Below are 14,801 nucleotides of genomic sequence, written 5' to 3'. Positions count from 1 at the left end.
AGCGATAGTTTGTCCTTGTTTGTTTCAGTAAGCCCACGCAGATGGGTTTCCTGAGACTGGTCAGCCTAGATGTTAGTCCATGAAACTTAAAAACAAATGTGAGCTACTCAAAGCCACATTCTACTTATTAATCATAGCAACAACTCCAACCTGGAGAGACTCAGTTTCAGTTTGCACATCCCAGCATATGTGCTTTTTTGGTAAAAGATCTAACTTACAGCCAAATTCTAAAGCCACTGAGTCAACAGTATTTGCCCTTGGGGCAGGTAGGTGACCCTTAATGCAGCAGCTGCCATTCTGTTTTGCTCCTCTTTTCTATCCTACTCAAGGACAAACATGTCACTATCTTTTACCTTTCCTATATCCTTCAAACACTCCTCAAAGTCTGCATGCACATGAATGCAGTACACAGGAGAACAAGTACAACAAGATACATAGCGCCTGTCATAAACAGATGGTAATTGTCTCTCTTACCTGTGAAGGGTTAAGCAGCTCAATAAACCTGACTGATACCTGACCAGAGGACCAATGGGAGGACAAGATACTTTCAAATATTGGTGGAGGGAAGTCTTTGTTTGTACTGTTTGTTTTGTTCATTGTTGGCTCTGGGGGAAGACTTGGCCAACCAGGTAAAGCGGGCCAAGAGGGTGGGAATGGTTACATGCAGCCAAGCCAGGCAAGCTTCCAGACCCATCCCTGTTCCTGAATCGTCCACAAGGGCCCCGTCTGTGTTACCAGAGACCCAGACAGAGGTGGTGGACCCGGATCCCCTGCCAACGACTGCAGCAGTCACAGTGCATCCAGTTCCAGAACTGGAACTGGAAAAGCAACCAGGACCAGAACCGTTGCCAGTACTGACGCCAGTGCTTGCAAACCCATCTCCAACCCCAATGCCAGAGGGCACCAGCAGGCCTGAACTGGCAGAAGCAGCAGACAACTTTACCCAAGAGGCTCATCCAGAGCCTGAAATACCATCTAGTGCACCAGTGGAGAGCAGTTCACCAGCCACAAAAACAACCCCGTCACCTAAATCGCTTCCAGAGGGACCAAGCCCAAGTCCACAGTCTAAGGAGGAACTGGTGTCTCCAGCCTCAAGGGAACAGTTCCAGACTGAGCAGGAAGCAGATGATAGCCTTCAGAAAGCTTGGGCGGCGGCACGGAGCATCCCACTGCCTCTCAGCTCTTCTAACCGATCCCGGTTTGTTGTAGAACAAGGACTTTTATACAAGGAGACTTTTTCTGGTGGACACCAGGAAGACTGGCATCCTCAAAAACAGTTAGTAGTTCCAACTAAGTACCGGGGAAAGCTCTTAAGCTTAGCCCATGATCATCCCAGTGGCCATTCTGGGGTGAACAGAACCAGAGACAGGTTGGGGAAGTCCTTCCACTGGGAGGGGATGGGAAAGGACGTTGCTAATTATGTCCGGTCTTGTGAGGTGTGCCGAAGAGTGGGAAAGCCCCAAGACCAAGTCAAAGCCCCTCTCCAGCCACTCCCCATAATTGAGGTCCCATTTCAGCGAGTAGCTGTGGATATTCTGAGTCCTTTCCCAAAAAAGAACCCCAGAGGAATGCAGTACGTACTGACTTTCGTGGACTTTGCTACCCGATGGCCGGAAGCAGTAGCTCTAAGCAACACCAGGGCTAAAACTGTGTGCCATGCCCTAACTGACATTTTTGCCAGGGTAGTCTGGCCCTCCGACATCCTTACAGATTCAGGAACTAATTTCCTGGCAGGGACCATGAAAGATCTGTGGGAAGCTCATGGGGTGAATCACTTGGTTGCCACCTCTTACCACCATCAAACCAATGGCCTGATGGAGAGGTTTAATGGAACTTTGGGCACCATGATACGTTAATTCGGAAATGAACACTCCAATGATTGGGACCCTGTGTTGCAGCAGTTGCTTTTTGCCTACAGGGCTGTACCACATCCCAGTTTAGGGTTTTTCCCGTTTGAACTCGTGTATGGCCACGAGGTTAAGGGGCCATTACAGCTGGTAAAGCAGCAATGGGAGGGGTTTACGCCTTCTCCAGGAACTAACATTCTAGACTTTGTAAGCAACCTACAAGCACCCTCCGACACTCTTTAGCTCTTGCTAAAGAAAACCTAAAGAATGCTCAGAAAGAGCAAAAGGCCTGGTATGATAGATATACCAGACAGTGTTCCTTCAAGGTAGGAGACCAGGTTATCGTCTTAAAGGTGCAACAGGCCCATAACATGGAAGTGTCGTGGGAAGGGCCATTCACGGTCCAAGAGCGCCTGGGAGCTGTTAACTATCTCATAGCATTTCCCATCTCCTCCCTAAAGCCTAAAGTGTACCATGTTAATTCTCTCAAGCCTTTTTTTCCCAGAGACTTTAAGGTTTGTCAGTTTACAGCCCAGGGAGAAAATGAAGCTGAGTGGCCTGAAGGTGTCTACTACAAAGGAAAAAGTGACGATGGCTTGAAAGAGGTGACCCTCTCCACAACCTTGGAAAGTTTGCAGCGGCAACAGATCAAGAAGCTGTGCACTAGATTCACCCCATTGTTTGCAGCCACCCCAGGACGGACTGAACGGGCATACCACTCCATTGACACAGGTAATGGTCACCCAATTAGAACCCCACCCTACCGGGTGTCTCCTCATGCCCAAGCTGCTATAAAACAAGAGATCCAAAACATGCTACAGATGGGTATAATCCACTCCTCTACCAGTGCATGGGCATCTACAGTGGTTCTGGTACCCAAACCAGATGGGGAAATACGCTTTTGCGTGGATTACCGTAAGCTAAATGCTGTAACTCGTCCCGACAACTATCCGATGCCACGCACCGATGAGCTATTGGAGAAATTGGGACATGCCCAGTTCATCTCTACAATAGACTTAACCAAGGGGTACTGGCAAGTACTGCTAGATGAACCCACCAAAGAAAGGTCAGCCTTCATCACCCATGCAGGGGTATATGAATTTAATGTGCTTCCTTTTGGGCTGCGAAATGAACCCACCACCTTCCAAAGACTTTTAGATGGTCTCCTAGCAGGACTGGGAGAATATGCAGTTGCCTACATCGATGATGTGGCCATTTTTTCTGATTTATGACCCGAACACCTAGAACACCTGGAAAAAGTCTTAGAGCTCATCAGGCAGGCAGGACTAACTGTTAAGGCTAAAAAGTGTCAATCAGGCCAAAACAGAGTGACTTACCTGGGACACCAGGTGGGTCAAGGAACCATAAACCCCCTACAGGCCAAGTTTGATGCTATCCAAAAGTGGCCTTCCCAAGGTCAAAGAAACAGGTCCAATCCTTCTTAGGCTTAGCCGGGTATTACAGGTGATTCGTACCACACTACAGCCAAATTGCTGCCCTACTAACAGACCTGACCAAAAAGACCCAGCCGAATGCAGTTAAGTGGACTGATGAGTGTCAGAAGGCCTTTACCCAGCTTAAGGCGACACTTATGTCTGACCCTGTGCTAAGGGCCCCAGACTTTGACAAGCCATTCCTAGTAACGACGGATGCATCTGAGCGTGGTGTGGGAGCAGTTTTAATACAGGAAGGACCGGATCAAAACTTCCATCCTGTCATGTTTCTCAGCAAGAAACTGTCGGAGAGGGAAAGCCACTGGTCAATCAGTGAAAAAGAATGCTACGCCATTGTGTATGCCCTGGAAAAGCTATGCCCATACATTTGGGGACGGCGTTTCCAGCTACAAACCGACCATGCTGCACTGAAATGGCTTCATACTGCCAAGGGAAACAACAAAAAACTTCTTCAATGGAGTTTAGCTCTCCAAGATTTTGATTTTGAAATTCAACACATTTCAGGAGCTTCTAACAAAGTAGCTGATGCACTCTCTCATGAAAGTTTCCCAGAATCAACTGGTTAGAAATTGTCCTTAAAATGTGGAAAATCTTGTAGTTTACATAATTATTAGTATATGTAAAGGTGCATGTGTTTTATTAATCTGTTTATTCTAAATTCTAGGAAAAAATCACAGCCAGTGTGGTTCCACACTGTCTGAGATTTGGGGGGCTTGTCATAAACAGATTGTTAAGGGTTAATATCTCTCTTACCTGTAAAGGGTTAAGAAGCTCAGTAAACCTGACCAGAGGACCAATAGGGGGGACATGATACTTTCAAATCTTGGTGGAGGGAAGTCTTTGTTTGTGCTGTCTGTTTTGTTCATTGTTTGCTCTTGGGGTAAGAGGGAGAAGACGTGCACCCCCGGTTTCTCCAATCTTTCTGAAACAGTCTCTTATGTTCAAAATAGTAAGTACTAGCTAGAAAAGGTGGATTAGTCTTATGTTTTTTTTTAAACTTGTGAATGTGTATTTTGCTGGAAGGATTTTTTACCTCTGTTTGCTGTAACTTGAATCTCAGGCTGGTGGGCGAGGGGAAGTCCCTCTAGTCTATATGAGCTGAATACCCTGTAAACATTTTCCATCCTGATTTTACAGAGATAATTCTTACTTTTTTCTTTCTTGAATTAAAGCTTTCTTTTTTAAGAACCTGATTGATTTTTCCCCCTTGTTTAAGACCCAAGGGGATTGGGTCTGAACTCACCAGGGATTGGTGGGGGGAAAGGAGAGGGGGAAGGTTAATTCCTCTCTGTTTTAAGATCCAAGGAATTTGGATCAGTGGAGCCTCTCAGGGTAGCCCAGGGAGGGGAAAGTTTGGAAGGGGGAAAGGAGGAGGGATGGTTATTTCTTCTGGTTTTAAGACCCAAAGGTTTGGGTCTTGGGTTCCCCAGGGAAGGTTTTGGGGGAACAGAAAGTGTGCCAAATACTATATTTTGGCTGGTGGCAGCATTACCAGATCTAAGCTAGGAATTAAGCTTAGAAGTGTCCATGCAGGTCCCCACTTTTGGACGCTAAAGTTCAAACTGGGGGAAAAATACCTTGACAGTGCCCAGGCAATGGCAAATCAGAGTCCTCACCATCATTTTCCCTGTTTCATTCCTGTAGTTTGTTAAATACTCGAAATCACGTATTTCAGTTGTTTTTTAAGCAATCAAGAAAACTCAGCTGATGTGAACAACTAAATTCCTTCCTAAAATAAAAATAGCGCATTTCTTCACTTTTTCATGTTATCTGAAACCAGGCAAAACTAATGTGATTTCGGATTTTCATTCAAATCAAAAATTTGAGTCATGTTCCCTAACCTTCCAGCAAACTGGACCAAGTTTCCTAAGCATCTTATTCATGATTCTGGGTGGAAATCAGGTGGAACTCATTAACCTCATATGGCTCAGAGATCAAACTTGGCAAGTTCAGCAGACTTTAGTTTTTGAGCTAGTTCAAACTCAGGACTGGTATGAATTCATCCAAATCAAAACTGAAACCTCTACATACCAAACCTACTGACCTTCAATAAAGCAGTGGTCAACAAGAACAATTTATTTATTAGCTGTTTCTAGGAAGCATAGTGCAAGTTTAAGAGCTGGCTCAGAAAATGTTTGAATTCCCATTTCCCAAATCTACCCTTACACTGAGGAAATTAGCTACCTGTAGACATTGCAGCCTGGTTTTCAAAAACACCCAGCGTTAACACTACACACATCAGTCTATAGGAATTGAGGATGTTCAGCCCCTCTGTTGATCAGTCTCTTTACTAATAATTTCAACACACACAGAGTATAGTATGTTTGGAAGACAAGTGTCCTCCATCCCTAGGATGCTGCATTTCCCAATTACCATTCTCTGTCCAGTATATCATCATTGTTCCTAATGACCGCACATCATCCCTCCTCCCTGCTACTCACCTGGTTCCTTCCATCAACCTGCTCCGATATTCCTGCCCATAAGTTAAATTGTGCTATGCTTGTCACCAGGCACTGTTTACATACGGAAAGGCAAGGCATACCAGGCTCTCAGACAACAGCTAAACCAGAGATAGCAACCTGTCTAAGCAGCAGCAGTATAATACAAGTGCACATCTGGAATTACAGAGCAAATTGAATGTAGCGAGACAAAAATATTCACAACATTTACTTGTTCTGTTTTTTCCCTCAAGTGTTCCCAAAATGCAATAGGTATCTTAATATCACTTACCTTCTGCCTTGATAGTAAGATTAATTTCTGCAGCCTTTGTCCCATATGGGTAGGTAGCAAAGCTACACTCATACTGCCCACTGAGTGAGAGACTAACATTACGCAAATGTAGACTCCACCGTTGGCATTTCACCTGGTTTGCTCCAGCATCATGGGAACTCCAAGTCTTGTTAACATCTACCCAGCACTGGCGGGGAGTCTTACTGAAAGCCACTGAATAGTTATAAGAAGTCTTAGAAAAAGGTAAATACGTAATGCCATATATAGGGTTATATACAGCTATTCTACTGGGTGGTGTATCATCGATCTTTGACCATTGTGTTTGTGTCAGATGGATCCAATCTGCGCTCAGAATGCTGCATTCCAGAGTCACATCACTGCCAGGGAAAGCACGGACTGCTTCTGTGTTTATAATGGTGCCTTCAAGCTGGCCTTAAAAAGAAACAGAAAAATTGTCAAGTCAAGCAATGCTTATAAACAACTCCCCTTTAAATCTTCTTCTCAACACTGTTTAGTACCTTCATTAGAGAGAGATACCTATATAATAATAAGCTGGGGCCTAAAATACAGTACTGTAATATTAAGTACAGGGAGAAGGTTCAGCAATTGATGGAAGTAGTAAATCATTAGTACAGATTCCAGAAAAGGAACTGGAGAAAAAAATAAGCAGTGGCTCAAGTAGCTTGTACAGGATGGGGAGTGCTACTACATCATACTACTCAAAGAGAAAGGGGAGCTTGTAGGTGGAGATCTTTCAAGTGATATGTAAAGCAGAAGCCAGGACTGCTTATTCCACAGCTCTCTTTGCAAGAACCAAGAAGTAATCAATCCTGCTTGCTAATTCTATTTTGTGCAATTGCATTCTGCCTTTTTCAATTACCCCTGCTGTTTTAATAGGAAAAGGTGTTCTTTTACATGGACCTTGCTAGGCAGCTTCTGCATTCTGCTGTGGAGGCTGTATTTCAGTCAGGGCCGGTGCAACCATTTAGGCGGACTAGGCGGTTGCCTAGGGCGCCGAGATTTGAGGGGGCCAAAAAGAGCCCCCCAATTTTTTTTTAAATGGTTGAGCAGCCGCTGCTGCTGGGACAGAGAGGGAGTCTGAGCTGCCGGCAGCAGTCGGCAGCCCAGGATATCACCCTGGTTAGAGTGCTGCCACGGCAGCCGGCAGCCCAGGGTGTCCCTGGTTCAGGGCGCCTCTGCGGCAGCCGGCAGCCCAGGGTGTCCCCGGGTCAGGGCGCCTCCGCGGCAGCCCGCAGCCCAGGGGGTCCCCCGGGTCAGAGTGCCTCCGCAGCAGCCCGCAGCCCAGGGTGTCCCCCGGGTCAGAGCGCCTCCGCGGCAGCCGGCAGCCCAGGGGGTCCCCTGGGTCAGGGCGCCGCCGGAGGGGGCGGCAGGCAGCTCCGGAGGAGCTGCCGCAGTGGTGCCTGCGGGCGGTCCGGTGCTCCGCGGCTCAGGTGGAGCTGCCGTTTGTGCCTGAGGATGGTCGGCTGCTCGCGCGGCTCCAGTGTACCTCCCACAGACACCACTGCGGCAGCTCCACCAGTGCAGCGGGACCAGTGCGCGGGGCGGCGGCAAAATTGCCGTGCGCCTAGGGCGCTCAAAACCCTAGCGCCGGTCCTGATTTCAGCATTGGAGGAAGAGGCCTCCTCATGTATGGTTTGTTTATCAGTTTGTTAATTTTCTGAGGCACTTTGAGGTCCTTTGTGCACCATATAAATACAGAGCTAATGCATTTGTGAAAGGAAAAGAAGTTTTCAGCCTTAAAAAAATAAAAATAAAAATAGCTGCTGCCACAGTGAAATTGACCTTTTCTCTTTCTTTTTTCTTCTGGGGGAAAAGAACTCTGATATATCTCCACTGTCTCTGTTGAGTTCCAAGGGACATGGAGTGCAGCACATTCATATGCATGAAGTTCCCAGGCAGCTATCAATGACATTACACAGAGCAGACCCCTACAGCAGAACTCCACTTAACCAAACAACAGTGCCACACAACAAATACTCTTTTATCTGGTGACAGGTTTCGGAGTAGCAGCCGAAACCTGTCATTATGCAAGGCACTGCATTTAGCAGTATGGAGTGGAAATCCATCAATTTCATGAAAAAACTCGTACAGATACAGACAGACATCTTCCTTTCCAAATGCAAACATATGGACATCATACCAAAAGGACTAAAGGTAAAAAATCCATTACAATCTACATATTACACAGACTATAACAAGTACTCCTGTTCCTTTTATCTGAAGTATTTGGCAGTCACAAGTAACTTTCAGAAAAAATGGATATATATGAGCACCCTCAGATGTAGGGCTCACTCTCCCTTAGCAGTCTTTTTAGCCTCTCCCCATCTTTAAAAACCACTTTGAAAATTCTCACTATGCACCCCTCCCCCCCTTCCCAAATGGTTTAGCTACATTCAGAGCCATATTTACAACATCTCTCTCCCAAGCTTTTTGTGCCTCCCCACACCCTGCAGCCAACACCCTCAAGTCATTTTATTCATTAAGAATTTTTAAAGGGACATGGCAATTTGATTTTATGTTATATGTAACCATGTCAGGGATGGTCTGACTCTAGACAAATACTTAATCCTGCCATGAGTGCAGGGGACTGAACTAGACGACCTCTCGAGGTCCATTCCAGTTCTATGATTCCATGTTCTACAGTCCCCTAAATGCCTGCGCAGACCGAGGACATGTAATGCAGCAGTGAACTCATTTGTCATTTATGTAGCACTAATAGTACTCTAGGATCTATATTGACAGCTATTAAGCCAAGACGCAGGCCCTGAAGGGCTTACAGTTGAATGCCCCAGTCCTGCAAGGAGTTCAGTGTGGACAGGTCTGTGAACCCACCAGGAGCTCATTGCAGAAAAACTGGTTCTAAAATAATCAAAATATGAAACCAAGTGAATAGAGCATGAAAAGCAATGTGACTGAATAGTCAGGTTAAGTGCACTTAGCTCCAGCATTTTAATACCCCCTTCATGTACATCCTTTACAGTAAAATAAAGGGGAGTAAGGTGGGCAAGTTAAGATTTGCGTGGAAGATTTGCCTAAATAAAAATCTCAGTATCTGTCCAATATGACGACAGAGGCTGATCTAAGACCTCTACTTACTAAAGGCATCTGTTATATTCAAGAGGTACCATCACTTAAGTAGTTTCCAGACAGATAACTTGCAATGAAAATTATTTTTAATAGTACATATTAGAACAAAGAGCCACATCAAGCAGGAATTTGGGAAAAACATTTTAATACTTCAACTTTTTTTTTATTAATTGCTTAACACAGCACCAAATTAACAGAGTCCATTTTATCTAAAGGTGTGCAGCAGCTCTCTTATCTTGGAACTGGAATCTTGCCAATTGTTTTAACAACTCCAATTTTACCCCAACATTAAAAAAAAATTAAGATACTTGTATGTCCATACTTAACCCCCTTTCCTGCAAGATGTTCCACCCATTCAGAGTATCGTGCTGCATAGGCAACTCAGACACTTAAGTTTAAAGTGGAAGGACTATGTTGGCACCAGAATAAATTGATGTGCACTGGGCATGATTAAATTTAGGCTGGAAATTAAAAGAAACTTTCTAATCATTAGAGGAGGGAGGGTCTGGAACAGCCTTCCAATAGGAACTTTGAGGGCAAACAACCTAAGGACTTCTAAGAGGGAGCTTGATAAATTTCTGAACGGGATTATACGACAGGACTGTCTCCAATACTAAGGGACTGGACTAAATGAACCACAAGGTCTTTTCCAGTTCTGTGTTCCTCAGTGCTCTGATTTTTATTAGGGCAGAACACCTGCAGCTGCAGAGAACTTTAAGGGAGTTTAGCCTGGATAAACAACTGAAGGATTTTGCCGTAACTTCTGTTTTGTTGAGATTTAATATTGACAATTGTATTTCTGTATGTAATATGGATTTTCATTAGTCATCTTACTTGGCTCTTCTCTCTATCTAAACTAAACTAAGATTTTTTTTTTCGTTTTTATCATCATCAGTTTCCCTTACAGCAGTAGGAAATTTCTCGACCTGCTCCATCTATATGCAGTCATTGATAAACATACTCAGATACATCTTGCAGTACCTGGAAAATCTTTATTTTTTGAACTGGAAATTGGACTCAAGCCACAACATTCATACTCACACTCAGCCCTGGGTTTTAAGTACCCCAAAGGTCAGGATGCACAAATGAAGCGTTATGAGTTTCAGGCCCTGCTCTAATTTTTAACAAGGCTGGTTTTGATTAAGCTTGCCTGATACAGACACAGTAGCTCTCCCTTCTCTTAAGTCTTATTCTAATATTCAAAATGCCTTGCTCTGGGGGCATGTCTACATAGGAACTGGGAGATGCAATTCCCAGCTTGAGTAGACATATGTATACTAGCTCTGGTTTATCTAGCAGGCTAAGAGCAATGTGGCCACAGCAGCGCAGGTGGCAGCTCAGGCTAAGTATATAGCCGGGAGTCCAGGTAGAGTGACCAAACAGCAAGTGTGAAAAAGCGGAACAGGGTGTGGGGGGTAATAGGAGCCTATATAAGAAAAAGATCCCAAAATTGGGACTGTCCCTATAAAATTGGGACTGTCCCTATAAAATTGGGACATCTGGTCACCCTAGGTCCAGGTGAGACTGTACTCAGTCAGCTACCTTGAGCTGTTGCACTTGCTACCATGGTCACGTGGCTCTTTTTGATGTGATAGCTTGAACAGAGCTAGTGTGTGTCTGTCCGTCTGTGCTGGAAATCATACCTACCAGCTGCTGTACAGACATACCCCCATGACAACCTTGTGTTGCAAGCCCTTAATACAGTGCACAGATGGGAAAAAATCCAGGATTTACAAGCAGTCAGTATCATGGTTCTGCAATTAATGGTTTCGGAGGGGAGAGGAAGAGGAAGTTAAAAAACGGACACAGTTAGGAGGGAAGCTCTCATTTCTAAAACATATATTCTGCTAAAATGAGTGAGTTCTTTGCAATGAGAGAAACTGTGAAAATGGCTTACAGCTTTGAAGAAGCTGACTTGCTAGTCAGTACATCTAGTTAACATTTAATAGTAGTTATCTGTATTTTGCTGTAACTATGAAAAAGTTGCCTTGAAACACAATATCACTGTTAGCAGTTTGACTTTTGCCTTAATGTGAAATTTAAAACAGGTTTTTCCAAATTAAAGAAGCTCAGTCCATAAAACACTTACTTACCAGCAACACGATGTGTTAGGATGAACAAATACAATGCACAGGGAGGCCACCTTTTCTCCATCTTCATCGCTTGGTGTTACATTAACATTTTCATAGTTGTCTTAGTGATTGCTGCAAGTTCTTTGTAAAGGAAGCCAAACCAGTCTACTTTACACGAACACATCTGATCAACCCAGACACACCATTTCAGCGTGGCTTCAGAGAAGAGCAACGTCAACAGGAAACTGAGGTTTTCACATCTGGGGTGTAAAATTAGCTCATCTTTTAAAACCTTTCTGTAAAGATCATGCCTAATTTATTCAAACTATAAACCCTAGATGCTCTCTGAAAATGCTGTCTAAACAGTAAACTGAAAACCACATATATTCTACAGCTCACATCCAAAACTCAGTGCATGGTCTTATTCTCTATATAGAAGTCCAGAATGGACACAGTTACTAAGATAAATGTAAACTTCTTGAAAATAGCCTAAAGTTTAAGAAGTGTGTATGATGTGCTGTGTAGAGCAGGGATGCATTGTAACTATTTGCTGTGCAGCGTACTCCTACATTTTTAAGAACCCATCAATGAGCAGACAGGAATTTTCTTCACACAGTTAATTCAACCTCTCAGGCCAATTGAGGCAAGCAAATTTTACTATTGATGAACACATCTGTACTATAACGTTAATTGCCATGATGCGAAACACGGTTTGGACTCAGTGTAGAGCAGGAAAAACTCTGTTCAACATTATGTGAGCTAACAGCATCTGTGTTGCTAAAACCATTACTGTTACTACTGCTAATAACACAGTTGAAATCAATGAGACTACTCTAATTTGTAAAGATTACTCCTGTACGTAAGGGCTTGCAAAATCAGTTCTTCAGAAAGCTCTTCATGGCAGGGACTCCATGTTTATTTGTTTTGGTAAGGTCCACATGCATCTGTGGCACTACATAAAATATCGGTGAATCAATCTGTTTGTCCATTCTTCTGTGTTTTTTCCTTCCCATGTGCCTCCAGAGTAGTTTGGTGTACAACCTACATGCTACATTCACTGGTCAGAGAATTAGTGCATTGGGGTATTTCCAGTTATACTGATTGTTTTGTTTTTGTCTTGTTTCCTGTTCACTTATTTGCCACAGTATTACAAACTGCAAAATTGTGGGTGAAAGTTTAATTAGTATGGTAAACCCCATGCAACTTAAAAACATGCAGGCTGAGTTTGCAGTGTTGTCACTGTTAGCAGAAAGTTACAGCTGTTGCACTTGGAGCTTGCACTATTGCTGGTGACGCACCTCCTTGCAACATTGTTTGGGGTTTCTGGGAGCTTGCACAGCATCCCTATTGTTTACTGCTGCCCCTACTAATTCACATTTCCCAATCTGCTCAATCACATTTCGATAAGGTCCATGCCTCTTATTACAGATGGGGACACCTGGGCTTTGTCTATACTAGACAAGTTCCCCACCAGTTTAAGTAAATCTACTTAAACTGGTGCAAATCCCTAACATAGGTGCACTTAAACTGCTGTTATAACCCTTGAGTATAAATCATTTATTTCCAATTGGTAAATTACCAATGAAAAGAAATACAAATTTAGCAAGGTTCAAACAGTTTAAATACATCTATATTAGGGTTTGTACCGGTTTAACTACATCAGTGATACTAAGATTGAGGCTTAGGAGCTGCAAGTGGCTCTTTAATGTGTCTCCTATGGCTCTTTGAGGCACATGGTATTAAAACACTGTGAATTAATTATTAACCAATTTAAGATATTAACCAGTCAGGATGCTTTTACTGTGTTATTAACCAATTGTAGAATACTTGACCAGTCATTTTGTGGTGAGAATATTAGATATATTTTCTCACTGGACAAAATGACACAGTGTTTTAATACCATGTGCTGTAATATATATAAAATAGTAAATGAAATAATGAATTCACGCTACTGTGGCTCTTTTGGGTAATGTTGATCACTAATTTGGCTCCTGAACCACTGAGATCTGACTATCACTGAACTAGATCAATTTTAGATAAGTTCATTCCAGTAAAGACATGTACAGTATCCTTATAAAAGGGACAAATTTCAAAATAGAAAAGAGAAAAAATATTCTAGCACTTCCAGTTTCTCCTCCAGTAATTTTGTTCTTCCCCTTTGCTTGTGTGTTAGATTAATTGTTGACATTCTTTTTAATACATGTAGCTGTTCTTTAAAAAGAGTTTTGGTGTTTTCCTGCTTGTTTTATAATGTAAAAGCAAACTTGAAACTGGACTTCAAAGCTTGAGTTTCAGTCTTAGCCAAAATTAGTGGTCTTCAGGGCAGATTCACAGAGTCAGATTGACAACACGCTAGTTGCATGCACATAGGTCCTAGTGAATAACTCAATATTTGCTGAGGACCAGTGTCACTTTATTTTATGACAATAGGGCTCTATTTTCACAAAAATAACTCTGAGCTGCACACTTACAGTGGGCAACTACTTATTTTATACACAGTTGCTTTTCACATGCAGCTCAAGGTCTGTTTTTTAGGAAGTTTAGTGCACTGGTAATAGTTTTTCAAACAGAATAAATTGGTTTTGAGCCTTTTTTCTGCTCTTCCTTGGATTTCTTTTTCTAAAACGACAACAAAACAGCAAGATAGAAGCAGGGTGAGTACCCCTCACACAAAGGCAATACCTGACCCTATTACTGATCAGTGAAATTGTGCTCTAGCTGAGCCAGAACCCGGCATCCTCATTCCTAAACATAGGCCACTGTGGGATAAATATTTGCTTGTAACTCCAATGCCATCTCTTGTTCTTGTTACTTTAAATCCTGACCCCATCCTTAAGACAGCTGTGCTGCCTACATAGTAAATGTCATTACTATGCTCGGAAGCAATGAGGTGCTGTGTGGTCAACAAGACATTCAAACCATAGTTTTCAGCAGTCATTTGGGAGAAGCAAAAATGCTCTCTGACATGCGCACTCCCCGGTTTCCAACTCAGGGAACAGTGGCAATAGATAAATTGCTGACGTCTGAGCCAACTGCAAAAACAAGAGTCCAAGACAAATCAACTTGACTCCAAACTTCTGAGAGGGATCCATGAATAGAGTTCTTCTATCTGCCCCTGCTGAGCAGTACCCAGCAACAAACTTTTGAACTACTGGGGGAAAGGCTTTTGTGTGACATGCCAGAAAAACCTCACGTGAGCAGTTTTTATTGATCTCAGAAACATACATCACAATTTGAAAAGACAGCACAAGGGCAGTGTGTTGTAGGAGGCATCCACACAAAGGTCACTCAGCAGCATTTTTTTTAATCAGTAGGTCATTTGGCCTGACCTCAAAGTTTGCCTCTCCAACGAGAGACGGTCTGACAATGTTATGGTTTTATATCGAGTTTCGTTGGTTGAGTGTTGTCACTCAGTATTCATATTGTGGCTTGCTGATGTGCAAGCCATTTCCCTCCAACCTGCCTCCAGATTTCACAGGCCTTACTCTGAACACAACAGCTCACCCATAGGAATGACAGATCAACATCAATAGGTAACAACTGCCAATGTAATCTACAATTATATGGGAGGTACAAAACCTACTAGCTGT

The 14,801-nt window shown here is 43.3% G+C and overlaps 2 protein-coding genes across 3 annotated transcripts in view; both read right to left on the bottom strand.

Moving 5' to 3' along the window:
• The window catches only part of CD96 (CD96 molecule), a 43,632-nt gene extending 32,216 nt beyond the window's left edge, over positions 1-11,416 (bottom strand). For both annotated transcript variants that reach the window (XM_050958734.1, XM_050958742.1), the window contains exons 1-2: positions 11,233-11,416; positions 6,032-6,463 (exon numbers count right to left, since the gene is read on the bottom strand). In XM_050958734.1, the coding sequence (XP_050814691.1) occupies positions 6,032-6,463; positions 11,233-11,299 (499 nt within the window). In that variant the 5' untranslated portion in view covers positions 11,300-11,416. The remainder of the gene's footprint in view (positions 1-6,031; positions 6,464-11,232) is intronic.
• Positions 1-14,801, bottom strand: part of LOC127054453 (uncharacterized) — a 191,591-nt gene that overhangs the window by 114,444 nt on the left and 62,346 nt on the right. The gene's annotated exons all lie outside the window — the stretch shown is intronic.

Source organism: Gopherus flavomarginatus, chromosome 1 (genome assembly GCF_025201925.1).
Source record: "Gopherus flavomarginatus isolate rGopFla2 chromosome 1, rGopFla2.mat.asm, whole genome shotgun sequence".
Taxonomy (NCBI): domain Eukaryota; kingdom Metazoa; phylum Chordata; order Testudines; family Testudinidae; genus Gopherus; species Gopherus flavomarginatus.
Note: the sequence above shows the minus strand (reverse complement) of the source record. Positions and strands in the feature narration are given on the sequence as shown.